Source organism: Cimex lectularius, unplaced genomic scaffold (genome assembly GCF_000648675.2).
Source record: "Cimex lectularius strain Harlan isolate CLEC.00 unplaced genomic scaffold, Clec_2.1 scaffold363, whole genome shotgun sequence".
Taxonomy (NCBI): Eukaryota; Metazoa; Arthropoda; class Insecta; order Hemiptera; family Cimicidae; genus Cimex; species Cimex lectularius.
The window spans coordinates 162756-190755 of NW_019394148.1; the positions used below are offsets into that span (position 1 = coordinate 162756).

The following is a 28000-nucleotide window of genomic DNA, read 5'->3' on the forward strand; positions in this document are numbered from 1 at the left end:
TCAGCAGGCTGGATTTAAGAAGAATCATATGCCTCTTACCAGCCACTGCACTTTTAACTTTCACCTTAAGAAGATGGAAACAAGCCGGCTCTGTCAGGAGGAACCATAGACGTTGGCAAATATCCTTGGCGAATGTAAAGCCTGTTTACGACATATCCACTTTGGTAGGACATTTCTCATACACAAGTAGATCCACGAAAAGGCACCAAGGAAAGTGCTCTCAGTAAGGAATAGACCACTTTCCAAGTTATGGCTATAAGATATAAAGATTGGGACTAAAGTTTGCCATTTGAGAACACATTGTTTATTCTCATTTGGTTAAATTATAAAGCAAATCAATTTGAGTTTTTATCAGATGTTTAAAATGAAAGACATCTTTGGAAAGTGAAGAAATGAAAGAATCTTTGGAAGGTGGAAGGAAGAAGCTATGGCTCCTCTTGTGCATTTTGGGATGGGCTGAAGGCGTCCTCGGACTCATTCTTCTCACATTTTCTGCCAAACCGCTGCTCGCCCTGTACAACCTTGCCCCAGACACCTTCAACTTCAAAATCGTTTACTTATCTTCATTTGCCACTGGCATAGCTGTCTCGGCTGTTTCGCTGATGGGTGTCATCGTGACACAAAACAGTCTCAAGCATGCTGCTTTGTAAGTTGTGCTTGATTGTGGTTTTACATCTTAAATTGACCGAGAACCTTTAGGCCCGCTACTGTCAGGACACACAGGATCTGGTTTGGGCTCAGTGCAATCATGAGCATATTCATTCTGATGTCTGCATTCATTATTCCATCAGGTATAACCAAAAAACAAAAAAAACTTAACACTACTAAAAACTTTAAATTAGATTTGGCTAGATTAGATTAATTGTATTAGTTGGGGGGTTTTGTACTATACTATGCCCTTTAAAAGCTGTGTGTACCATTCTGTGCTTATAGCACACCGGTAAGTCCTAGTTCATCAAAACTTAATTAGTAGTTTCACAGTTGAATCTCTTCTAGAGTTACATTATACATTTGAAAACACTTCCTCCTGCGAGCAAGTGTAGAACCACAGTTTGTTAATATTTATGTTGGTGTTCCTCTGCTTCTTTGCATAATCTGCACATGCTATGTTGTTACACCAATCTTTTTCAGATGCCCATTCAGTCTGGATTCGAAGTTTTTCCTGCTTCCTTTAATGCATTCTGTTAACTCTTTCCTTTGTTAGGAGTTTGTTAGGAGATTCGTAGATTGTTTTGGCCCAATGAGCAAGTTCTATGGTTCCTTTACTTTCGTTTTATCCTTCTATCTGAGGTGCTCATTGATGGTGTGGATTCCCATGCCACAGAAGTGAATTTGGCAAATGCCCAAGTCTGTAGGCTCAGCTATTATTTTCACTATTGAATAATCTATTGCTGATGTCTATGGATTGAAACTTTCTTCGGATTACCTAAAAAACTTAGTAACCATTTTTGACCATATTCATGATATAACACTACAATACAATTTTAGGTTATAGTAAACTTGGGTGACTGCCTGTGGCTTCCAAAAAGTTCCAACAGGCATCAGAACTTGGCGAATGATTCCGCTTTTCAAACAATATCCAATTAAGATACAAACCTCGTTATATAAGCAGAGGCTTTTCATTTCAAATGGAGCAAGCAACAAACACAAGCCAGCATGCAAATGGGTGGGTCCTTTCAACACTTGCATTTGGTTCAATGCATGGCACTGCACTTAGCGTCGAGCAGGCTACAGGCTCCACAACACCAGGCCTTCTCAGATCTACTGCAAGACCTAGGTAATTAAAGAGACATGTCCCTGGAAAAGCCAGAATGGGCATCTAGGTAAATAACAGGTCAAAGTTCACTTGACCCTATACTCTGTACCATCTGTAGACATCAACTTCCACAACTTTCTGGATTGCCACAGTTTTTCACAAGAATCCATGATGGTCGACAGTTCTACAATAACTATCGCCCTTTTCACACATGACCCTGGAAAAGCCGAATAAGAGGACATTGGGGTAATTACCAGGTCAATGTGAGAACAGCTTACCCTTGCTCACAAACCTTATGCTCTGTACCATCTACTTTTTTTTTCTTTTTTTAAATTTATTTATTTAGTACCTGATCTCATAGTGATTTCAGGTATTCATAGCCATATACAATTATTATTTACAATTAATTTACTACAATTTTACTAACAAAATTATTTAAGGCTTCAATATGGTCTCTAATCAAACTGTGATGGTCGGGTGGCCATTGTCCACCTTTATACACAACGTAACTTATTAGAGATTTTCGGCGGGGTTCTTGATTGGGGCAGTCGAATAAAGTATGGTCCCATGTTTGATGAGGTCTCCCTGGACAGTCGCATTCCGAATCCCGTGTTATGTGGAATCTGTATAGATATTTCATCCATGGCCGCTTATAAGTTGGGTAAGCATATGGTGGTGTTTCAGTTTTACTGCCATCCTTGAGTCTACCGTTGGGAAGAACTTTTTAGTTTGAAGACCTTTAGCAGTACGTCTCCAACGTTCTTCCCATTGGGCCAATGTCATTTTCGTAGCTTTTCGGCACTACTGTGATTGTTGTTTCTAGTTCAGAGTTTTCTGTAGCTTCCTTTGCTGCTGTGTCGGCTTCCTCATTACCTTGGATCCCTGTGTGTGCTGGTACCTTTTCAATACTGATATTCCAGCCATTATCACGCTGGATATTTCTGATGTTGGATACTATCAGGCTTTGTGCTTTGTAATTTTTAATTTTATCGATGGATATGCAGCTGTCGGTCATCACTATCGCGTTTTTGTTCACTTCCCCAACATCCTGCTTTGCGAGCCATTGAAGAGCCTTCAGGATAGCAATGAGTTCAGCTTGGTTCTTCGAGCACCAGCTAGCGAGTCTAATTTGTATTGTTTCTTGCAGTTTGTTGTCTTTTCCATAGATGGCTAAGGCTGCTCCAACCTCATTATTCATTTTGCTCCCATTGGTGATGTGACGATCTTGTCTTGCCATGATACTGACTCTGTTCCTTGAGTTCTATAAGCCAGATGGGTCCATTCATTTAAAGGCAGTGTGGGTTCCACGATAAGTGCAGGGAAGGTTTTGTTGTTGAGTGGCCTTTTTATGGTAAAGTAGATATCCGTTAGTTCCCTTAGTTTAAGTTCGATGGGGGCTACCCCTGCCATGACACAAGCTGCTTCATACAAAATTGTCCTATATCCTTTTATTATTCGTAGAGAGATTTTTTTTGTACACCTTCGAGTTTTGTGAGATTTTTCTTATTATCTACTGTGTTAATCCAGACTGGGGCTGCGTACATCACTAATGGTAGTATGGATCCTGAATAGATGATTTGAAGTACCTCGGATCCCAGGCCCCAGTATACCTTTGCCGAACGAGCAAGCACATTAATCAGTTTCAATGCTTTTTGGCTAATGTAATCGACATGTTTCTTCCAGGTAAACTTGCTGTCAAATATTACGCCCAGGTATTTAAGTTCGTTTACAACCTTTACTTTTGTTCCTCCAAGACATACATTAATATTGTTAATATTTCTCCTTTTTGTTATTACCATTACACTGGACTTGTTCGGGTTGAAGTTGATCATATTTTCAGATGAACATTTTTCAACTATGAACATACATTTATTAGCTGTATATTTGGCTTAGTCAATATCAAGGGAGCTAGTCATTCATCATGTACCATCTATTAACACCAGCTTAATGAACCACCTGGCTTATCAACACCAACACAGTCTCTCACAACAGAGCAGGACACTGCATGGGAGTCTATGATAGCCAACAGATCCACAACTTCAAGCCCTTCTCACACTGGTCAATAGAAAAGGCAGACTTGGTGTCTAGGTGTAAACAGATCAAAGCAAGATACAACAAAAGCTCACACTCATAGCTCACTCAGTACCATATGCCAACATCGGCTTCCACAACCCTCTGGCTCATCAACACCTACCATGTTCTCTCACAACAGCTCACTACACAAGAGTCCATGAGGTTATCACTTCCAAAAAACTTCATCCTTTCACACTACTTAACCACAGTCAATACAGTGGCATGTATGTGTCTAGAGAAGGCAGAATTGGCGACTAGGCAATAACAAATCAAAGTAAGATAGTACAAGAGCTCACTCAACCGTATGCTTTGTACTGTCTGCGAATATTGGCTTCCACAATCTCCTAGCTCAAACAGCACACTGCACAAGACTCCACGAGGTCATCACTTCCAAAACAGCTAGTCCAGCCCTCCTCTAGGCCTTGACCCCTGTCATGCCTGGAACAACCAGATAAAAAGACGCCAAGGTAATAAACCGGCCTCGGCAAGATACTTGCTTTTTTATGTTTTATATCATCAGGTCTGTCAACCTTAGCTACATTGGTCAGAAAGCTCGCTATACTGTGGTCGTTCCAGATAATCCTGGACCCTTCTCAAAGCCACATGACCTCTGTAACATGACTAACTGTAATTATTTCGACCTATCATTTGACTTAGTTACGATTATGGCATAATCTTCACATATTAACATGAGCTAAGTTTTAAGTGTAAATATTAATTGTTTTAGAATTGGGATCAGCAGATAAAGAGATTATAGACGAAGCACAAAGAGGTATGAGAAAATACCTCACAGATCCAAGGTGGCGGTTTGCATTTGACACCATCCAGCAAAACTACAAATGTTGCGGTATTTATTCTTTCGAGGACTGGTACAAATTGGACTGGATCCCAATAGACAGTCTACGTACAGACCTAACATTACAAAATAAGTAAAATGAAATGAAAAAAAATTCTTTTTTGCATTTACTTTAATTATTAAATTTTTATAGGGATTTGATAAACGTAGATGGATCGCTGAAGGTGGGAGTGGTACCGCCGAGCTGCTGCAAGGTTGATGTCAATGTCCCTTGTCTACATGATGCTCTTCTGCAAAATGATACCTCATCTATTTGGCTCGGCCAAGAACTTCCTTACTACGACACAGTATATACAAAAGGATGCCAGGAGGAATTTTTCAACAAGCTGTCCTCGAACTTAAGTTCTTTCGGCATAATAGCTGCATTAATAGTCATTTTTCAAGTAAAAGATTTTTACTGATACATATAATCCTCTTTAATCTTAATTCCTTTTGATTTAAGATATGCCAAATGATAATAGAGAGCCATATACATTCATCGACGATGCAAGAAGACACTGAAAATAAAAGGAAATGCAGTGAGAAAAAACAACTTTTACCCAAGCAGAAGACAAAGAAAAAATTAAACAAGGATTAAAGTTGTTCAACAGAAAAGTAATTAAACTATAATATTGTTTTATTCTGTGTGGTGATTAGTGACCGTTAATCAATATTTATTTAGAAATCGTGAGATGCGGTCTGGTGTGATGTAGGTTTCAGAAAAACATTTTCTTTATCGTGCCAACGTTTCCATCTTTATTGAGATCGTCTTCAGAGTTCAATAAAGATCAAAACGTTGGCACGATAAAGAAAATGTTTTTCTGAAACCTACATCACACCAGACCGCATCTCACGATCTCCGAATAATCCATAAAATGTAATGTTGTTTCATCAGCAGTTATCTCACGATTTCTAAATAAAAATTGTTTTATTCAATAAAAAAAATGTTTACAAAGTCAATAAAATACAGGTCTGTTTACAGAGAAGTTAACCAATGATAATGTATTATTCATGGGTAAATATTAGTCCCAAAATATCCATGATTTATACACACTGTTGAGTTAATTTGATTTTTATGCTAATACCACCAGTCAGATGTGAAGAGGAATTCTCATTTTACTTTTTGATTTGATTCCAGCCTCTTGTAACATTTTTTTACAATAAAAGACTGACTCCTGAAGCAACAATGTTATCAGTATTATATTAAATTATTAGAACAAATTCAGCAAAATTTCTTAGGTATTCCCATTGACATTTTGCAGCTTTTGAAATTGAGCTTTACCTCTCTATCTCAATTTCAAAGAATAATCAAATTAGGAGATTTCTTCCAATTTTCTCTACAGAACTGAAAGTAATCAGAAAACCCCTTGATTGTTACTGACTGAATGAATATTCAGGAAAATGTTCTGCAACAGTTGAACAATGAGTATTGGCTGATCTCTAGGAACTTTTTCCCCATGACCACCTAACTATGCACACCGATGGATCCCTTAAAGCTGGTAGAGGTGGATGCTCTTGGTTCTACCCATCTTATAATCAGCAGAATTTATTCAGTTTATCAGAGGAATTATTAGCAATCAAGACAGCACTCAGCCTTTTTTTTCACTCCCCTCGTATTAAAAATCATATTATAATTTACATGGCTAGTATCAGTGCTATACAATGTTCACAAAATACATCGGCCACTATAAATAATTATATCATAGCCGAAATTAAAAGATCATCTATAATTTATCTACTATAAAAAAGAGGATTTCTTTCATGTGGATTAAAGGTCACATGGGTCTTTACAGTAATAAGAAAGCTGACACACTGGCTAAATATGCTACACAGTTTTGCAATACTAGAAACAAAGATTCCCAACACAGATCTTTTCCAACTTTCAGAAACGAAAAACCAAAAAGAATGGCAAACTGTATATACATCTTCAGACAAGGGAATGGCTATTAAGTCACTTTTTCCTCTTTTGAAAATAAAATTTTGTTTTAGCAACCTGAGCATGACAAAAAAAGATATTACCACTGTAACAAACAAATTGATATGAATGTGAAGGAGGTGATGGACTTTGGAACTCGTGGGAGACAAAAGTGCAAAAAGGCTAAAAGGCGGTGGACAGGAGGCATTTCATTGGGAGACTGCGAACAAACCACCTCGAACGTAGCTGCTTCAACTTGGCTTGCGAAGAATCATCTTATGAAAAAACATCATCAAAGCAGCATTCATCATGTGAGTTTTTTCCTATTCCTTAATTTTATTCTTTGGGGATTGCGCATACGTAAATATGAATTCATTTATTTTTAACAATAGGTTAAATACTTCTTAATTATATTTTAAGTTTTTTTTATATTGTGTCAAGAAGAATTGATTTTATTTTTTTGTAAAAATTTAAGTTTGAAGATTCAATTTAAAAGAAAGAAGAGTGTAAATATAATTTTAGAAAAGAAATAATTGGATTGAATAAATTAATTTCCCTTACAGTGCCTTTTATTAAAATAATAGTAAAAAAAATTACAATTATTGTTGTAATTGTTAAAACTGTATTTTAACTTTTTCATAAAAAAGACCCTAAAAGTCTAACATCACCATACGTCAATTAAGAACTAACCATGGCATTTGTGCTTCATACCTTCATAAGATTTGTAATTTGTTACTCAGTACTATTAGGGGAAAAAAAAAATTAGGTCTTGCTAGGTCAAGGATAAGCACCGCTGCTCAGAGAGGCCAAAATGCAAAAAATCGGGAAAAAAATTCTGTAACATCCAAGTTCTCCAAATTTTGTATGTTTTGGTTTTTTGGTGCGCTGAATCCAATGAAACTTTTTTCTAATCGATTGGACCAAAGCAAACTGCCCAAAACTGTGGTCCAAAATCCAAAAATGGAACAAATATCACCAATAATGATCATGGGCATGTTTTTCTATATGCTGAACTCTCTCAGTTCTCAAATCTATTGGACCACAGCAAACCATCCAAAACTATGGATGGTAGATGAATAATGCTACACATTGCAAAAAATAATCTACCATGTTGACTCAAATGGACTCATTTACAATAATTGTATCTGAATTATGGAATTAAAAACCTTTTATTTTGTTCTTTTTTCAAAATCCTTTAATTAAATTTTCCTTCAGTAAAAACATAACTTTTAATAAATTTTAATGCAATTTATAATAAAAATTCTATGGAAAATAAATACTACAAAATTAGCAATATCCCTATTCATAGTTAGAATGCTTATATAATTAGAGTAACCTTTGGATTTCAACTTCCATAAGTACGGTACCGAAAAACCATTTTTCCGCTGCCATTTTGTTTGAGAAACAATACAAAGGGTCTATACAAACCTGAATAATTAAATAAAATAAACTACCTCTCTAAGTCTCTGTCCTCTGTCTTCAGAGTAAGTGGGTTCTGTAAGTTCAAGAAGCCAATTTTTGACTGTGCTTACTAGGGCTTATTTAAAACAAATAATAACAAATAGCAGAATCCGTAAACTTGATATGGAAACTAATAATCTATATCTAATTATAAATAATAATCTAAATATAAACTACGTAAAAAAAAAAAAAACTAAAAAAAACATAGGCTTTTGTCATATATAATTTTGGTAATAGCAATCTTAAGTAGAAAATGGATCTGACTGAATCTTAAGACCGATCTGAAAAGCATTTAGTCAAACTTTGTATGATGAAACATCCAAATTAAAAGAAAAGTTAAATGATTATAAATTGTGCGTTGTCAAGGAAATAGATTTCCTTCCTAGACAGTCCAATATCGGGAAAGTTTATGACTTTTTATTTATCTATCTGTTTTTATCCAATATTGGGTACTTTAGCACACAATCGGTTAAGACTTCGGCAAACCTATGTAAAATCATATGTAAAAAAAAATAGCAATTTTTGATGAATGTTTCCATGGTTATTTACCAATTATTAAACTTGCATTTTGTCGGTTTGATACAACAATTGCAAACTATTATTGCAAATAAGTTATTTACTTAATTTAAAGTAATTGTTTTGTTGACTACTTAAATCTATTTAATCCTACTGGATCATATCTCAAATTTATTAAAGATTTGCATCTAAACTGTAAGTACACTTTTTCTACTCCCAATTATACTATAGATAAGTATCTCAAAGTTTTTTTAACATTTTTTTTTTTAGTTTTACTATTATTGCATTTAAATAAGACCTTCCCAGACTAAGCAAAATGTTTTCATCGAACGGGATCAAAACAGCACTACGTATTGCAGCGGTCTCCCTGGGTGCCGCATATACCGCATATCAGTGCTTTAAATATATGAAATATGTACACTATGACCTTCCTGCTTTCAAAGAGAGGCGACAATTGGAAAGGAAAAGGGATGAGGAACTAAGACGTCCACCTCGCTTCAGGGATGAATTTTTATTAGCATCTATTTCTGATGATGAATTTGAACGACCACGACCTTCTACAAGTTCTGATGTTGAGCGACCCAGGCCCATGTCATTCCCCGAGCACGATATCCTAGAAGGCATTTATGACCGTCCAAACCGTAACAAATTAGCCCCACCGAGAATAGTTCCTGGTCAATCCATTGCAGAAAACAGAGACGAAACCGAAAGTGATTCTGAATCTGAGGAGAGACGACACGATTGACTCCCTCTTCCGTCGGTAAGCATATGACACTTATACCCACATCTTTCTCACCGTAATTTAATTTGCTTATGTAATTAGTAGCATTTGCCCACGACTTCTTCCTCGTGGGACTCTTAATGTACCTTTTGAATGTAATGCATACTTCTAGTAAGTCTTTCTAATATAATGTCTCGTTTTTTAAATTCTTCTCATCTTTAGTTCATTTGATATGACCATACGATACCCTTAGGGATGGAATTTCAAAACATTCTTTCTTACCTGCTGTCCATGTCATTATCAGAGTACACTGTCAAAATTTCAGTTCTTTAGATCCAGCGGTTTAGTCTGTGCATTGTCTGTCAGTCGAGGAACTGTTTTATGTACAGTTACGGATGGAATTTCAAAAAATCCTTTCTTGGCTGTTGTCCATGTCATGATCGGAGTGCACTGTCAAAATTTCAGTTCTTTAAATCCAGCGGTTTGGTCTGGGCGTTGCCTATCAGTCATGGAACTGTTTTATGTACAGATGGGGATGGAATTTCAAAAAATCCATTCTTAGCTGCTGTCCATGTCATTACATCCACCCAAGGAGTCATGGCCCACTTAATGTGGAACTTTGACGATGACGGGTGGTTCAATGTGGTTAAGGCTCATTCATTGTTTCCTGTGACCCCTCCCAACCCTTGGTTACAAGAGGGGTCCAGGCGCAAAATAATAGTGCAGCCCTGAGGGCTTGGCAATCTCTCGAAAGCACAAGCTGTACTCGTGTCGACCTGGGGTCGGCATGGGGCGGCGGGAGCCTTATCAGAGGCACACAAGGGTTAGGGCACCAGATCCTGTCTGCATAGACGGGGGAGGGTGCATAGCCATCTGTACTACGGGGTAACAGAAATGCTCCAAGGTTCAGCCCCTGTTACACTGGGAATGGATTCATAGTGGGACCTGGCGGGAACTTAGAGAAGAGGCTGTCTTCTACGCTCGAAACTTGCGTATGACCACCGCTATGCACCCGGCCTCACGGGATACGGCAGATGCGACGGCAGCGTATAAGCGTTGAGGACACTATGATTTCGCTGAAAAGTCCCTCGAATGCGAGAGTAGTGCCAGATGGAAATCGGTTGCTCCTATTCGAGTGTGCTTTGCACTGTGCTCGATTGGCGGCTTTTACCGTAGACAGTCTCCTCTAGGGGGTGGTTAGCAATTCCACTTTAAACAAAACTGCGGCCGGAGCGGATCCGGTAGTTTCTACGATAGGGAAGCCTCAATACTCTGAGAGATAGAGTGGTCTTCTCTATAATATATGGAGTGTACGGGAGACCAGCCTAATGTATTTTGGCTTCGGTAGCCCTTTGCACACGGCATATGGTTCGATGCTTAATGCGGACCCGACCACTCTGAATGGCCAAGCGGGGAGCGAGGTTGTCTTGGCCCCTCGGGGCTGAGCTGCCTCTACACCAATATTACGGCAGTAACACCCTTCTGTCGTATGCGGAGGTGCGTCAGCTCCCATCTTAAGAATCAAAACGTCCAATAAGGCCGAATAGGCTAGGTGAGGACGTTAAAGATCCTCATTGCCCTTTTAAGGACGACCGAGTATACGGGAAAGCAATGTCCATGTCATTATCGGAGTGCACTGTCAAAATTTCAGCCCTTTAGATCCAGTGGTTTGCTTGATATAAGGGTTCGCATAATGGAGCATCTTTTCAAGTATTTTGATCATATTTCGCTTCACAACCGGACAGTTTGAGCTTCTCAGATTTGCTTCTCTTTCATCTTCCCCCACAAAATATATTTTTAAATATCGAGCGTCCTGTCGATCCGCAGGCAATTAACTTCCAATTAAATGGTAAACTTGATCCTGCACCTTAAACGTCGGCATAAATCCATCTTCAGATGCTTACTCCAAATGAGGTCAACTGAAAGCAACTATTACATTTTCCGATATGACCTAAACTAATTATGCTCAGTATGAAGATCCACAACTAAATTGTACCCTGGTTCTGGCAGAGGTTTAAATGCCTTGAAAAAAACTTTCTGCAATACCCCAGCATTTCTTTTCTCCATTTCATTGCCATTGTAGATCATGTCTATGCTGGACTGTGCTATCCGATTCTTTCGACTCGAAATCATATGCCAAACCTGATAAAGGTTTATCTTTCCATAATTTTTGTGTGCTGTTTTTCCGATGAATCTCTTCGTGTTCCTCGAGATGCATGTGATAATTGGTAACAGCTTGCCTGTGAACTTCAGGTCGTAAGTTTTGAAATCCTGAAACTGCTTATCGATGCGCAGTAAGATTCTTTTCAGAAGAAATCTTTATTTGATTCTTTTGGATTGTATTTGTGGATCGAGCCCTGCAGTTATTTTTTCTTTTTCTTCTGTGTTTGAGTGGGTAAATCCTGGTCTAACTCTTGGTTTGACGAAGATGGAGATATGGACTCAGTTTCGAACGTTGGAGATTCGGGTCTTTTTAATCCTTTTGTTGTATGCCTGGTAATAATAACCATTGCCATATTTGAAGTCGAAACTTTCAAAAGAGGATACTTTTGCTGTACAGATTGACACGAGGAAACGAAGCTTTGGTATTCTTCATGCGCTCCAAGATAATTTGTCTCAGATTGCTGTGTTTGGATCCGGTTCCTTCCAATCCTTACCTCCTAACCCTCCATTTACAATGTAGATGTAGATGTAATATTTCAGGGTATGGTATACTGCGCCCTTTGAGAGCTATTGTATCCCCCGTTCTCTGCCTAAAGCACATCAGTGAGTCCTATTTCATCAAGGAACTTGATTAATAGGCCCGGTTTTAATGGTTGAAGCTCTTCTATGGTCACATTGTACATCCCAAAACATTTCCTCCTGCAGGCCAACGTAGCTCCGCAGTTTGTTAGTAAGTGTGTTGGTGTCTCTTCTGCTTCCTTGCAGAATCTACATGTGCCATCTTGGATTGTTCCAATTTTCTTTAGGTATCCATTTAATCNGTGATAATATCCCTCCTTGAGGACATCCTTTTGTTGTTCTAACTTCTATAGTGTTTATTCCTACATTTGTTTCAGCTATTCTATTTCTTAGCAGTTCTCCAATCCATCTGGATGTAGTTTGGTCTACGTGTTTTTTCCCCAAGGAGGCTTCCATTGATGCATGATTATCGAAAGCTCCCTCAATATCGAGGAAAGCGCAGATTACTATTTCTTTTGTTTCCAGTGTTTCCTTTAGGTCACTGGTTAGTTGGTACAGTGCAGTTTCTGTTGATCTTCCTGTTCTGTATGCATGCTGACAGTAATGGAGAGGCTTGTTTGCCAGTGCTGTTGTTCTTATATAGTTGTCTATCAGCTTTTCAAGGGTCTTTGATAGAAGGGATGTTAAGCTGATTGGTCTGTAGGATTTGGGTGATGTGGGGTCTTTTTTCCCCACTTTTGGTATAAAAACCACCCTTGCCCTACGACATATCTGTGGTATGTAACCTAGTGCTAAACTGCTTCATACATTCGTAGCAGTGTTGGAGTAATTATATCCATTCCTTTTTGTAACAGGATGGGAAAGATTCCATCCGTTCCTGGCGCTTTGTACGGGCTGAAAGTGTTAATCGCCCAGAGGATTTTCTTCTCTGTGATTATTTCAGCTGCTTTCTTCCAATTTTCTTTCTTGGGATTGTCTGCTCTCACATTTTCTGGGGAAATGTTGTAGGTACTGCCTGGAAAATGTCTACTTAGAAGGAGCATTGTATTTTGTTGCATGTCTTCTGTGTATTTGCCTTCTGCATTTCTTAAGGCAATGTTTATGTCTGATCTGTCCTTTGCTAGTATCTTGTGCAATCTAGCTGCTGTGGATACTGTGGAGATTTCTCCGCAGAATTGGCAAAAATTCTCTCTTTTCGCCTTCGCATGGTTATATGAAGTAACATTTTGTATTCTCCCCAGTTACTTCCTAGTCTAGCCTTGTTAACGCTTTCCTGGTTTCTTTTCTTAATATACCCAGTTCTGCATTCCACCAAGGTGGTTCTTGTCTACTTTTTGGGACCTTTACAGGTCAGCTTGTTTCATATGCATCAATTATATTTCCTGTAAGTTCCTTAACTGCACGTTCCAATTCATTGCAGGTCTTTGGTACTCTTTTCACTGTTGCATGGTTTAAACTGTGTTACCATCTCAGTGAACCTTGCCCAGTTTGTGTTTCGGGGGTTTCTAAACGGTGTAGGGTCTATCCTATCAATGTCGAACCTTATTATTCTGTGGTCCGACATTGACTCTTCACCTGAAACCCTCCAGTTTTTTATCACTTTGTGTAGGGCTTGGTGACAAAGGTAGGGGTTGATCCTATATTAAGTATATCTAATTTTTCCTTCACCAAAAATTCTGAGTGCCTCACCTCTTTTGTTGTTGTTGGTACTTCCCCAAATTTGATGATGTGCGTTGGCATCACATCCCACCAGCAAGGGGAGATCCTTCTCGCTGCAGTAGCTAGCTAGCCTTCGTAGCTCATCAGGGGGAGGGTGTTCCTCTTCTCCTGGGAAGTATGCTGATGCTACTACTGATTCTTGTCTCTTCCCATCGATTGGTATTTCTACCTTGATGGGAACTAAATCTCCAGTCATGAATTCTGAAAGACAGAGATAATTAGTTTTTCCTAATCAATATACATGCACGGGGATTTTCCTGTCTGGAATCCCATACAGTCTTACCGTCTTTACAGGACTAGCCTCTAATTTGTCCTTTCCACTGCCAGGGTTCCTGGATGAGAACTGCCCATAGATGTTGTGCAGTGAACATCCTAGCTATACTGCCGAGACAGCTTTAGCATGGTGGATGTTCACCTGGGCCATTCTCATTTCCTTCACGTATGGTTATTCTTTTGGGGGAGGAGGAGGTGTCTCCTCTCCCATTAGCTCCTCCTCAATGAGCACTCTTGGCTCCGTCTGTAGAGGAGAAGGGGTCTGGGTCTCCAGGATGACCTAGTCAATCTCCATCTCAGCAGTATTTTTGGAGGTAATCTCCGTGGGTGGAGGCGTCGCTGTAGGGGCCTGCTCCGTTTGAATGGATGGGGGGTGATTGGTGTGGAGGTGTGAGATTTCTCTCATTTTGTAGCCTCCTCCCCCTCCCTTTTTCAGGCCTCTAACAGGGATCCTTCCAAAACAAAAGTTGAGGGTATGTCCTCTTGAGATTATCGTTTCTGCTGAGATGTCGTCAATGCCCAGGTTCATGACAATCCAAGGCCCCTCCGCTTTCACTGAGTGAACTTTCCATTCCTCAGCGCAGATTCCATCATTCTGCACTTTGACCAGCGCTAAGGTTCTTTGTTCTTTTCCTAGTTTTGTCCTAGGGAAGAATACTGCTATCTAGTAGTGAGGTTTGGGAACATCCTCCCCAACCCTCATTGTTAGTTTCTTTTGTTTGTTTAGCTCCAGTTTGGGAGCTATTTCCTGTAGCCATTGAACAGTTTTGCCATCTTGACAGTCTAAGACCATCATTCCTGGCCTGAAGTGTATGCCTTCAAACTGTATTTTGGCTTCCCATCCTTTTAGAATTTCTTCTATGAGGGTCTCCTCTAGATGGGTCAACTCTTCCATTGTTAGAGTTACCAGAGGGTATTCCTCCGGTAGCAAAGCCACTCTTATGATCTTTGCTGCTCCAGCGTAACTTATGCTAGGAGCAGCCTCCCTGGCTTTAAATTGCACCTGAGGAGTGGAAGGCTTTGCTTTCTTGTCTCTTCTCAGTTCCTTAGGGGTAAGAGATTGCTCTCTTGCCCTCTTACTGGATGATTGTGCCTCCAGTTTTTCTTTTTGGATTTTAGCCTTCCTTTCATCGGCTAATCTCCTTGCTTCTTCAGGTGTTTTCCCCGATTTTATAGCCCTCAGGTACCATTTGGTCATAGCACCGCTAAGACCTTTCCTGAGAGGGTCGTATTTCCCGCCTGGTTCTACCAGCTTTGGTAATTTGGCGGAGACTTTTTTCTTTCCTTTTGGTTTCCCAAGAGGAGGTCTATATCTTCTAGTGTCGCTACTTGAAGGTAGTGAACCTTTCGTTTGTGTGGTGTTGAATTTCCCACGTAGCGACTGGTATTTATCTTTAGAAGGGAGAGGTGGACTCTCCTTTGTTTCTAAGGACTGAATGTCCATCTGGGGGTTAATTCCCAGATTACTTGTTGTGTTTGGAGCAGTGAAATCCTGCTGAAGGTTTTGTTTTTCATTTACTTTACTCATTTAATTCCCACGAGTAGCTAGGGAACTATAAGGTCCGCTCCATCAGAGCCTCGCATGATGGAGTAAGGCTAAATACTCTCGGATGTCGCCCGGTGTCAGAGAGGCTCCGTTCAAGACAGCCACATTAACCCCGGCTGCCAGTGAATCACTTGGCACAGAACACATGACACCTTTGATTGGGGCGGATGCTGTTTTCTGTCAAGCCCAAGACTCTTTCTAGGGGGTGATAGGATAGAGGGAGAGGGGTTGGTGGTAGGAGTTTATTTAGTGAGGAGTGGTTAGGAAAGTGAGTACCTCACTTGGGGATAGGACACCAGAGCCCCTTTAGCCTTATCGCACCGTACCATACCGTGAGGATCAATGTGAATCCCCCCGTCAGGATGGCGACGAACGTTTCCCGGGGTTCACTACTTGGAAGCGGGGTTGGTCTTAGAACCCCCTCCATTTACAATTAACAACCCTGTTTAATTCCCGCCATCAACAAACTTGGGATCATCCTTGATCAGTCCTTAAGGAAGTCCCATATCTTCCAGAATTCCTGCCGTGGCTTATCCACCCTCTATCAGTTCCGTCCAGCCCCTTTCAGTGTGTGTGATAGAAGTGACAGTTTGTGCTGAGCTGGATAAATAAACTTGATCATCTGGAACTCTGGAGATTCTTCAGGAACAAGAAACAGCTGCTAGAACAGAACACGTTCTTACCAATAAATAGATCTCGTTGGCTTCAATTTGAAAAACTATATTCCTTTAACAAAAATGGCATGAGTTAATCTGCCTTGATTGAAAGAATTAAGTTAAGATCTTGGGTGAAGATCTTTGAAAAAACTGCCTCTCGTGTGAACTATAGAACTCGGAATGATTATACATGTTAATTAATTAATAAAGTCTTAATTTTTTTTAACATTAGTCGAACCTCTGCTAACTCGTTTGGTCCGCCCATCCTCGCTGTTTCGGCCAAACAGGGCTCAACTTTCCTTACAACATTTATTTTCCTTATGTTTACAAGCATTATCGAATATTTTTATTGGCTTTTACTAAAGTGGAAAAAAATGTACCTCGCAGATTTGTATAATTATTATTGTATCATAATGCATATCATATATCATCATTGTATCATATAAAAATAATATGAAGAATACCTTGCATTTTTAGACAGATTTACTTGCCATTTTCCATGCTATTTATTAACGTTCGCCCTCGGGGCAAAAAATCGAATCAGTCGATTTTACTTTATAAATAATAAGCGTCTTAAACTGGCTGTCTTTAACCAGTTACATTCAACGCTTCTTGATGTAAGCAACTCGACGACATTTTTTTAAATCAAAAGCTCAAAAATGGTATGATTATTATTTAAACACTTTTCCTTTTAACCCACTTTTTTAAAAACTTATTTGTACATATATAAAAATACGTACTGCAAATATGTACGTATATGGATTATTTTCTCTCATGACGGTGAAACTGGCAAGCTCTACACCAGGATGACCCATGAGAGAAATCAGCCAATATCACTAAAAATAAGGTCTCGAGCGTTTAAGGCAACGCGGTGGCTTCTCTGAATGACAAATGGTACATAAAGCTTGGGCAGTAGAGATCGAACGGATCGAGAGCTTTGTGTTGAACTTTTAGAAACGGAATCAGATCAGCTTGTTGACAAAAGAGATGTTGAAGCCATTGTGTGAGGTTAGTAACGTAGTGATCTTTGAAATGGATCGAGGAGCTGTATATTGGATGGCTTGGTCTTAACCCAGTTCTACCCAGCTTGCCTAAAGTGGACAGTAATGTCTCTTATAATATTACTACGAAACATTATTAGTACGAGACTGTCACCAAGCTGATCTGATTCCGTTTCTAAAAGTTCAACACAAAGCTCTCGATCCGTTCTAACTCTACTGCCCAAGCTTTACATACAATTTTTCATCCAGAGAAGCCACCGCGTTGCCTTAAACGCTCGAGACATCCTTATGGTCATCCTGGTATAGTGTTGCCATAGTTTCAGTATTACTACTCAAAAGCCAATTTGAGTCCTAAAATTCGTAACTGTCCTAGTCCTTCCTGTCTCTTAAGTTTTGTTAAAGTTCCACCTCAGTCTGCTGTCTAAGTATAGTCGTAATTATCTGTCGTTACCGTCGGTTACTGCTTGTTGATGTACCGTAAGGGCAAGCTTGTTTTGTTAAAGAATATAAGTCCCTACGACAAATCACTAAAGCGGTTTTCTGCCATTCCTTGGAAAAATTCTTAAAACGCCTGTATTCTACCTTCAATGTTCCACAGGGTGGTAGACATCATAGCTCCTTTGAGCAGAAGGAACGCTACGAGAGTGTTTTACTCAAGAACATTGTTCCATTTTCTTACTGTCTGTCCGATAGATACTTTCAATTTCGAATCGGAACCTCCTTCTCTTCCATCCAATATGCCATAGAGGGTGTTCCGCAAGGCATCATCCCAGGTCCCATTCTATATTCGGTATACCAGGCTGATATCCCTATACACTATCAGTACTGAATATTAAGATAACGCCAAACGAAGCCTTTTGTACACCTGTTTGGAAGAATAATTTTCAAGAAATGGAGAACCCAACGAAACCGAATCCCAGCAAATAACGTTCACCTTCCACCATGTTTTCCAATCTAGTAAAACTCGTAAAACTAAATCGTCCAATTTTGTTACTTTATATCGACAAAAGCCTTACTTGGAAATTCAACACTCGACCCAAAAGACCAAACAGAAAAGACTACTTGCCAACAGATAGAACACATCATGACTACAACCAATCTGGAATTGAACTATGGGGTTCAACCTCAAAAGATCCAGTCAGTATCCAGTAAAAAATCTCCATGGGCCAAGCTCCCTGACTTTGTATCCAACCAAACAATTCACCTTCAGATCTCATTTGTGAGTCGCTTCCATAAAATTCTGGACCCTCATCCCAACCGCCTAGTCCAGGGCTTCCCCCCCCCCAAAAAAAATGTCGGGTTCAGCATCTAGAAAGCTTCTGTCTTTAGTGTTGTGGTGTTCGGCTACTCGTGTTACAAATTTTGCCAGTAGATTCTACATTCAAAATGGAACCAAAAAGTCCTAATTAACTATAGTACGAATCTCAACAGATTCGGAGTTATTTCACCTTTTCTGATTTTTTAAGATTTCACGACCTTGGTTCAAATAAACAATGACAACTCCAAAAGTAAAAGATTTTGGACAAATCCGTTAAAACCATTGAAAACTAGGTTAAATTTCCAATAAGATGTGATTAATACTAACGTTGTAAACGTTGGTGAAATAAGTGTTTTAGTAACGAGAACTTTAGAAAAAAAATTTTTTTTCCAAGTTGAAAAACTTACTATGGTGATCGTAAACTACTTAAATTCACTAGCTTTCGTGGTCCGCTTGACCAATTAATGTATTTCAATTAATTAAGGTTTTTAGTTGAGATAAAAAAGTCAGTGTCACGAGCGGGATTCGAACCCACGATCTTCGGCTAGGTAAATTTTCTCTCCTTTTGCCATTTTTCAATTCAAAATTCAAAAGGGGGGGTTGAGATGGGAAGTTATTGTCCGAGTGGCTCGAGGTCACGATAGCTCAAGTGGTAGAGTAGCGGTGTATTTAGCGGAAGATCGTGGGTTCGAATCCCGCTCGTGGCACTGACTTTTTTTATCTCAACTAAAAACCTTAATTAATTGAAATAATTCTAAACTACTATCTCCAAACCTAGAGAACAGCAAATTTCAGAAAACGTACTCCATTTAATATCCTTTTTAATTGTGTAATTGCTTTTTAATTACTTTCTTCAAATATGAAGAAATTGATGAAAAAAAGGAAAAAACCGTAAATTTGATTGATGTACTATTGGATTATTTTATTACTATTCCCCGAAATAAAAGAACTTTAACATCCAAAACTTTTTAGTTCATTCATTCAAAAATTTCCTTAAGATTTTTTGTTTTATTATTATTAATATTTTTACCTTACCAATCCGTCAACCATGTTTTTTTTCCTTTCCTTTATCAATTTCTTCATCTTTGACAAAAGTAAGTAAAAAATCAATTACATCACTAAAAAGGAAATTAAATGGAGTACGTTTTTTGAAATTTGCTGGTCTCTAGGTTTGGAGAAGGTAGTTTAGAATCACCATAGTAAATTTTTCAACTTTGAAAAAAAAAATTCTCAATGTTCTAGCTACTATAACGCTTATTTCATCAACGTTTACAAGTTTAGTACCGATCAAATCTTATTGGAAATTTAACGTAGTTTTCAGCGGTATCAACAGATTTGTCTAAAATCTTTTAGTTTTGAAATTGTCGTTGTTTATTTGAAGCAAGATCGAGAAATCTTAAAAAATCAGAAAAAGTGGAATAACTCCGAAACTGTTGAGATTCGGACCATACTTAATTAGGACTTTTTGGTTCCATTTTGAATGTAGAATCTACTGGCAAAGTTTGTAACACGAGTAGCCGACACCCTGTATATATGATTTCCTAACCTTTAGGTATTAAGTACCGTCATACTCGTTCTAACTCTTCTGATAAAAAAAAAGCTCACCTCTCTTTTTCTTAAAGTAAATAATAATATTACTTTTTTTTCTTCCTCAGGTATATTAGAATATCACAGTTCAGAATAGTTATAACTTTTTTCTGAATTGTACTATACAGGGTGAATTGCTACTCGTGCTACAAACTTCTCCAGTAGATTCTTCACCCTAAAATGAACAAAAAAGTTCATATTGTCCATGGTCCGATTCNTGAGAATCGGACCATGGACAATATGAACTTTTTTGTTCATTTTAGGGTGAAGAATCTACTGGAGAAGTTTGTAGCACGAGTAGCAATTCACCCTGTATATAGACTACTCAAAATAAGTGCCAACTTTTAAAACAAGTGCCACTTGTAACGGAAAAGCCACCTGTGCCTCAAGTCTCTCCCTTGTGTTATAAGTTGGCATTTATTTTGAGTAGTCTATATATAGTACAATTCAGAAAAAAATCGTAACTATTCTCAACTGTGATATTCTAATGTACCTGAGGAAGAAGAAAAGTAATTTTATTATTTATTTGAAGAAAAAGAGACATGTACTTATATAGTTATATTCAACCGAGATTAAAATTAGCTTCACCTAATTTTAATTTTATTATATATGCAGTTCTTGCTCTCAAGATATCGAATTAAAGCCCTGATAATGACGGTATAATCGTCGAAAGCTCGGCAAAAACTTAAACAAATGTCGTTTCTGTTGTGACATCACCGAAGATCCTTTTGTTCAAATTGTTCAACAAGCAGATCGATACATCGTTTCATTTTTGATGGGTGACTACTTTCTATTACAATGTAAAATTCAATCGAACTTTTCTGAAAAAAAGATAGATTAAGAATTATTTCGCGCTACTAACAATTACATAAAAAACATGGGCGATATTCGAAAGCCAGTCGATGTTTCGACTTAGTCAAGAATTTAACGTTCGTGATGAAAAGGGCCAAATCCGTCGGCAAAGTCCACAGGCGTTTATTTGATCCTTAAATAATAGTTTGGCGCTGAATGTCATGACAGGCCGATATGAATAAATTAGGGCAGAATCTCACCTTCGTTATACCTTCGAAAGGGAAATGTATAATTGATCCTTTCGTCGACACGTTACCAATTAAATTAACTATGATCGTATCGATTTACAAAGGGTTTTATAAGAGCGTGTTTAGTCGGATCTTCTTAAAAACCAAGTACTGAAAATATGTAGTAGAAAGCCAAAGGAATTTGCACATTATCACTCGAAGCCTGTTGCACTGTTTCTGGATATCCACCCATCTCCATCATTGCAGAGTCATTGCATACTTAGTTGAGGCTTTATACCGGATCCCAAAGCTTTGTTAAGGGACGTGTGTATCCTTGAAACCTTGGTTGCGTTCTCAGGATTAGGAATCTCAGACTGCAAAGGACTTCGCAAAAAGAGTTCCACTTCTTTTTCTTCCTGGCAATACCTGTACAGGCTTTTTTCTATTTGTCCATGTCTATACATATGCCTGTCTAAACATGTTTTCACTTCGAATTTTTATGTTTTTTTGAAGTGTTTTGTCCAATTTGGGACATTATTTGGACAAAAGCTTTAAAATTTGTGATATTCGAGTTGAAATTTGATTTTTTTTCAAACTTGTCTTTTCGACGTCAATCCAAATTTTAACAGAATAAAGGATAGGTTCAATAGCCCTTCAGAGTCTACAGTTACACTAAACGAAAAGCATCAGCTGTTTCCGAACCGATATTATTTATAAATCCATTAGATTTCATGGTCCGATTGGCCAAATAACTTCTTTCAATTAATTAATCTTTATGTAAGGAATTGGTTGAAATAAAAAAGCCAGTGCAACGAGAGGGATTCGAACCTACGAACTTCAGCTCAATACAATGCGCTCTAACCACTTGACTACCGTGACTAAGATCCACTAGGACACCAACTTTCCACCTCAACCCATTACTTATAAAGCTTTATAGAGCCAACAAATCCATCATCTGAAAAAGTCTATTAAATTCACTAGTTTTAGTGGTCCGCTTGACCAATCAATATATTTAAATTAATTAAGGTTTTTAGTTGAGATAAAAAAGTCAGTGTCACGGGCGGGATGAATTTAATAAGTAAAAATGAAGTGTACCTTCACTAAAGCTCTCCGTGGCCATTTGATTTGTCGCCGAGAATCAAATAGATTACACGATATTTGAAAAATGGCAAAAAGGAGGGAAAATTAAAAAAAAAGAGATGGGAAGTCAGTGACCGAGTGGATCGAGATCACGAGCTCAAGTGGTAGAGCAGCGTATCTAGCCAAACATCATGGGTTCGAATCCCGCTCGTGACACTGGCTTTTTTTATCTCAACTAAAAACATTAATTAATTGAAATTTATCATTTATGTTTACCATTTATAATATTACCATTTTTAGTATATTTTATTTTTACTATATTTTATTATAGATATCATATATATTATATATGATATAATACATAATATATGATATTCTAAAATGTCTTTTTAAATTGGATTTCGATCAGTAAACAAATAAATAAATAAAAAATTAAACAAAACAAGATGCACGAACTTTTCCTGATTTATATTAAATTTTTAAAGAATAAAACTCCAGGTCAAAAGCCCAGTCTTCCAAAAAAGCTCACAATGAAATAACACTCAAATAGAGTAAAAGCTGAGACCTACAGACTGGTTTCAAAAATATACATAATTTTTTTCTAATATTTTTTTCTTTTTTTAAATCTAGTTGCATTTAGTATGTACAAAAGACGTATGTTTTATTTTTAAGCAATTTTTAACATTTTAAGTACTTTATACTTACCAAATTAAAATGATATTTATGATTATTATATGTTACATGTTTAATGACCAAATAATCATTATATGTTACAGTCGAGAAAGCAGGAGGGTAGCGTGGTCGTTGTGAGGGAGGCATACAAAAGATATACACCTAAATCTATCATCCTAAATGGACTTTCAATGACAGTGAATGAGGGTTCAATGTAATTTTTTATTTATACGATTTTGTTCATAATTAGTAATGTTTAATGTTTAATTGTGTCATTAGCTATGGGCTTTTGGGACCGAGTGGATGCGGAAAGACCACGCTCCTCAGTTGTATCATGGGTATGCGCCAACTGGATTCCGGTACGATAACCCTCTCTTTAAAGCACAAAGTCCAAGTCGGTTTTATGCCTCAGGTATTTCCAAAATGATGAAAATATCAATTACGATTTCAACACTCCTCCACTTCCAGGATATTTCCCTGAACACAGAATTCACTATTGATGAAGTTTTTCATTTCTACGGACGGATCTACGAGATGAGCATTCAGCGCATTGAACAGAGAGGCGCGGAGCTAGCCAAGTTCCTCGAGCTGCCACAGACTGACAGGATGATCGGCAATTGCAGGTAAACCGTGTTAATTTCATGTGGGTGTTTTAAATGGCATGGCGTTGTTTCAGTGGTGGACAGCAAAGGAGGGTTTCAATGGCAGTCACTCTTCTCCACGATCCTCAGCTGCTCATACTCGACGAGCCAACCGTTGGAGTAGATCCCCTTCTTTCCAACAGGTTTCGTCAAGTAGATTCTTTCTATTATTCATTTTATTTATTATAAATTTGAATTTACAGCATTTGGGAACACTTTATCAATTTGGTGAATGAGCAAGGGAAAACCATCATCATAACGACCCACTACATTGAAGAGGCCAGATGTGCCAATACGGTAATGAAATTGTATGTAATATCTCTTCATCCCATCCCGATTACGACTAAATAATAGAATCTGCACAAACCAAAACATAGCAAAAACTGAGCATACCCAGAAAGCCAAAGATGCAACTGATTAAAACTTGCAGACTGAAAAAGGAAAAAAGGAAAAGATGGCTTAAATTATGTAATATGTGCTGTGCCCCGGAATATCTTTCACAAAGAGGTAGAGCGGTCTTATACGAAAAAAGAGTTTAATTGAATGAAATGCTCCAGTTCAATGAGAAGTATTCCTAACTGATCGGAATTATTACTCCGCGTACAGTTGTTATACAGGGGAGAAACATTGTGGGCCTGGGTTGTAGATCTTGGAGGCAAAGGATCACTGTTGGCCCTTCTTCCGATTCTCCGACGCGGTGATTCCAACTCTCTTAAGCGGTTACTCTCACTGTATCTGACTCCATCATGACTTCACCAAGACTCCATCAAACATCCGTCTCTATACGTCTCCCCATCTATCTGTCTCAATCTGACTAATCATCTATCTTACTGCCAAATGTGACTCCAACTATCCGACAATCTATCTGACTCCATCATGACTCCATCAAAAATCTGTCTGACCCCACCAAACATCTGTCTCTATATGTCTCCCCATCTATATGTCTCTATCTGACTAATCATCTATCTTACTGCCAAATGTGACTCCATCTATCTGATTAACTATCTGACTCTCCATCTATTCGACTCTCTATCTGACTCCATCATGACTCCACCAAGACTCCATCAAACATCTGTCTGACCCCATCAAAAATTTGTCTCTATATGTCTCTCCATATATCTGTCTCTATCTGACTAATCATCTACCTTACTGCCAAACTGACTCAACTATCTGACTCAATCAGACTATATTTATCTATCCGACTCTATCTGGGTGACTTCATTTACCTGACACCATCTTACTCTTAATAGCTGACCCCATCTGGCTGTATGTCTGTCTCTATATGCCCCTCCTTCTAACTGGCTCTTTCTGACTGTTCATCTATCCGAGACTGACAGTTTCCTGTACTTAAATCCTGGCATAGTAGGAACAACCTCGGGTGTCGAATTAGAAGCCGAGGACACTGGGTCTTTGCTGACACGGCTGTTTTCGAAGCGATGGACGTGGGCTACTCACCGGGCACTAGCTGGGGTGCGGTGCGACAATATAATTATGTACGATTTTGGAAAGATGTCAAGTACTTGAGTGAATGATTTCCACTTACATGCATGAGAAAGCTTATTAAAAACTGGATATGCCAGGGGAAGAAATTACTTAGCTGTAGATCGGCCTGAGTCTATCATTCGGTGACAGGACGCGTAAGACGTTCTACAATTCAAGTTTTTCTGTTTTACTTGTTTTTAACGATTTAATTCTAATTTAGATTGCTCTTATGAGAGGTGGAGTCTTACTTGCCGAAGAACCCCCAGAGGTGCTGATGGAAAGATACCACTGTGATTCTCTCGAGAGTGTGTTTTTAAAATTAAGCGAAAAACAAGAAGATACTTTTAAGGTAATTCGACTGCTAACTAATGTTTTATGTTATTTCATGCTGTGTCTTTTCAGGACATAAAACCGTACCCCAGCATTGAACCAAATTACCCACCCCTGCAGCAAAGTCAGATGTTCAACACAGAGCGTTTTAAAGCGCAGTTTATCAAAAATTTTAACTGGACTAAAAGAAATCTACCGTAAGAAAAAATATATTATTAAACTGTACGAACTGTGCTGAGAAAAAATTTTTTAGAGTGACGATTTTTGTCATATGCCTCCCGGCGCTCTTGTTTACAATTATATCCCAATTGAGTGTCAAAGATGGTGGCGATTACCCGATCAGGATTAAACCCTTCGCCGTGATCAATGATGAGACCGACTGCTTCAATTACACCACGACGAAACTGGCCAAATATTGCACCCCGACGAGACCTCTTTCATGTCGATATCTAGATAACTTGAGACAACTGTTTGAACTGGTATCTATATGGTATGACAATGATGCGAGTTGTTTGTATATTGGAATTTTCAGGAGAAATATGAAAGTGTGGAAGACGGAATTGAAGCGGTACGTCGAAACCATGCGATGGGTGTGCTGCAGTTCGAAAAGAACTTTTCAATCTACCTCATGGAAAGGATAATCGAACAGTCAGACAGCTCGGCGAAGGCCCTTGACGGCAGTTGCGTTCAGGCCTGGCTGGACATGACAGGTAATTTATTCTTGCAAGATCAAATCGAACAGACTCTAAGATTTAATTTTAGAATTCGGCCATACAGTCCGAACCGTGAGGGAGTTGAGTGATCGAATTTTAGAGCTCGTTCGGGATGTATGCATCGAATGCGGTTTCAACCCGAAAATAGCAGCCATACCCATTGACGTAATATATATTCAGATTTTTTCTTAATTTGTGTGGTTAATGTGGACCCCGTTTTAGATACAGGAACGGATTTACCCTTCGACTAGCATCATGCAGGCCATGGTCATACCTTATTTTGGCTCGTAAGCAATTTCGAACATTCCAATTGTTCCTGAAATTAATTTCTGAAAATTCTAGAGTGACATTTTACACGGCAATGATGTACACATCACAGTCCATCGTGATGGAAAGGTCATCTGGGCTGTTTGAAAGGAGTCAGGCTGCGGGTAGGTCAAAAGATTTCACATCAACTTACGATAGAAAAATAGTTTACTAGTTTCTTATATGTACGTGTTCATTTGTTATTTTGTGAGTTCTTTTGTATGTAAGTTAGTTGGTTTGTTTTTCTAGCGGTTTTTGATTGTGTGCTTATATGTTTTTGGTTGTTTCTTTGTTCGTTTTATGTGTGTTTCTCACTCTCTTTTTTACCTTTCCCTTTATCTCTCTCTCTTACTCTCACTCACTCACTCTCTCTCTCTCTCTCTCTCTCTCTCTCTCTCTCTCTCTCTCTCTCTCTCTCTCTCTCTTTCTCATATTCTTTCCTTCTTTTTTTTTGTTTTCGTTCTTGTCTTTCTTTCTCTCGCTCTGTGTATATCCCTCTCTTTTTCTGTCTATTTGTCTGTCTCTTTCTCACTTTCTCTCTCTCTCTCTCTATCCCTTTCCCTCTCCCACTCTCTTACCCTCTCCCTCCCTCTCCCTCTCCCTCACTCTCTCTCTCTCTCTCTCTCTCCCCTCTATCTCGTTTTCTCTCTCACACACTTTCTCTCCCACTCTTTCTCTCTCATATTTTTCCCTACTTGCTTCTTTTCTTCTCTTTCTTTCTCACTGTCTCTTGATATTTCTCTCTTTTTCTGTCAGTCTCTTTCTCTCTCTCTCTCTCTCTCTCACTCTTTCTATCCCACATTTTTCCCTATTTGCTTCTTCTCTTCTCTTTCTTTCTCCCTGTCTCTGGATATTTCTCTCTTTTTCTGTCGGCCTCTTTCTCTCTCTCTCTCTCTCTCTCTTTCTCTCTCTCTCTTTCTCATATTCCTTTCCCCCTTTGTTTTCTTTCTTTCTCTCACTCTCTGTATATCCTTCTCTTTTTCTGCCTCCCTCTTGCTCATTCTTTCTCCCGTTCTTACTACTTTCATTTATGTACTGCCCAAATGATATATTGTAAATTATTGAATTTTTTCAGGTTTAACAATGTTTGAGATAGTCACTGCTCAAGTGGTCATTCAAATGGTTGTCATGGCCGTTCAAAACTTCCTTAGTTTTATCGTCCTGTACGGCATGTTCTCCTACCCGATGCGGGGCAACATAGGCATCTGCATTCTGCTCAGTTTCCTCATGGAAATATGCGGCATGACCTACGGTATGTTTAGATTGAAACTGAAGAAAACTTCTATTGAAATGGTGTTTTGATAGGTTTCCTGCTGGCGATTGTCATTCACGTTGAGAAGAATGTAGCCTACGCAGGAATCTTCACGGTACTAACTCTATTCATGATGACAGGTAAAATAAAGTTGGAGTTTTTTTTCATGTAGATGCTAATGATTTGTTTTTCTAGGGTCGATGTGGCCTTTGGAAGCCATCCATTGGCTATTGAAGCCCATGTCGCAGATCGTGCCTGTAACTTTGTCCTCGAAAGGCTATTACAACGTCGCCCTCCGGGGTTTCTCCATAACTCACTACGGCGTCTACATGGGCATCTTCTCATCTCTCATAGGAACAATAGTCTTGGCCACTTTGATTGTTTTGGCAATCAAGTTCAAATTTGGAAGTTTGGTTTAGAGAAAAAGTCTCGGATCATCTACTTGATTTTTTGATTTTACATTTATAAATAAAAAGACATTTCAGACTATTGTCATACTTCATAAT

General features: G+C 38.5%; 2 protein-coding genes across 7 annotated transcripts; both read left to right on the forward strand.

The window, feature by feature from the left end:
• Positions 1-354: 354 nt before the first annotated feature.
• Positions 355-6866, forward strand: LOC106666444 (peripherin-2-like). Its single transcript, XM_024229961.1, has 6 exons — positions 355-646; positions 700-791; positions 4557-4758; positions 4819-5068; positions 5128-5279; positions 6654-6866. Exons 1-5 carry the CDS (start codon positions 393-395, stop codon positions 5260-5262), a joined length of 933 nt encoding a protein of 310 aa, XP_024085729.1. The 5' UTR covers positions 355-392; the 3' UTR covers positions 5263-5279; positions 6654-6866.
• On the forward strand, positions 6687-27999 carry LOC106666528 (ABC transporter G family member 23-like). 6 transcript variants are annotated; one of them, XM_024229960.1, is made up of 17 exons: positions 6807-6890; positions 8827-9316; positions 22875-22984; positions 23050-23182; positions 23239-23393; positions 23447-23554; positions 23615-23708; positions 25114-25242; positions 25296-25420; positions 25477-25702; positions 25756-25933; positions 25986-26101; positions 26159-26223; positions 26279-26367; positions 27318-27494; positions 27548-27634; positions 27690-27999. In XM_024229960.1, exons 3-17 carry the CDS (start codon positions 22962-22964, stop codon positions 27911-27913), a joined length of 1929 nt encoding a protein of 642 aa, XP_024085728.1. In that variant the 5' UTR covers positions 6807-6890; positions 8827-9316; positions 22875-22961; the 3' UTR covers positions 27914-27999. The 6 variants fall into 6 exon arrangements, with proteins under 6 accessions (XP_024085722.1, XP_024085724.1, XP_024085726.1 ...); XM_024229954.1 differs by lacking the exon at positions 8827-9316 and having other exon boundaries at positions 6687-6890; XM_024229956.1 differs by lacking the exon at positions 8827-9316 and having other exon boundaries at positions 6687-6890; positions 26165-26223.
• The last annotated feature ends 1 nt before the right edge of the window (position 28000 follows it).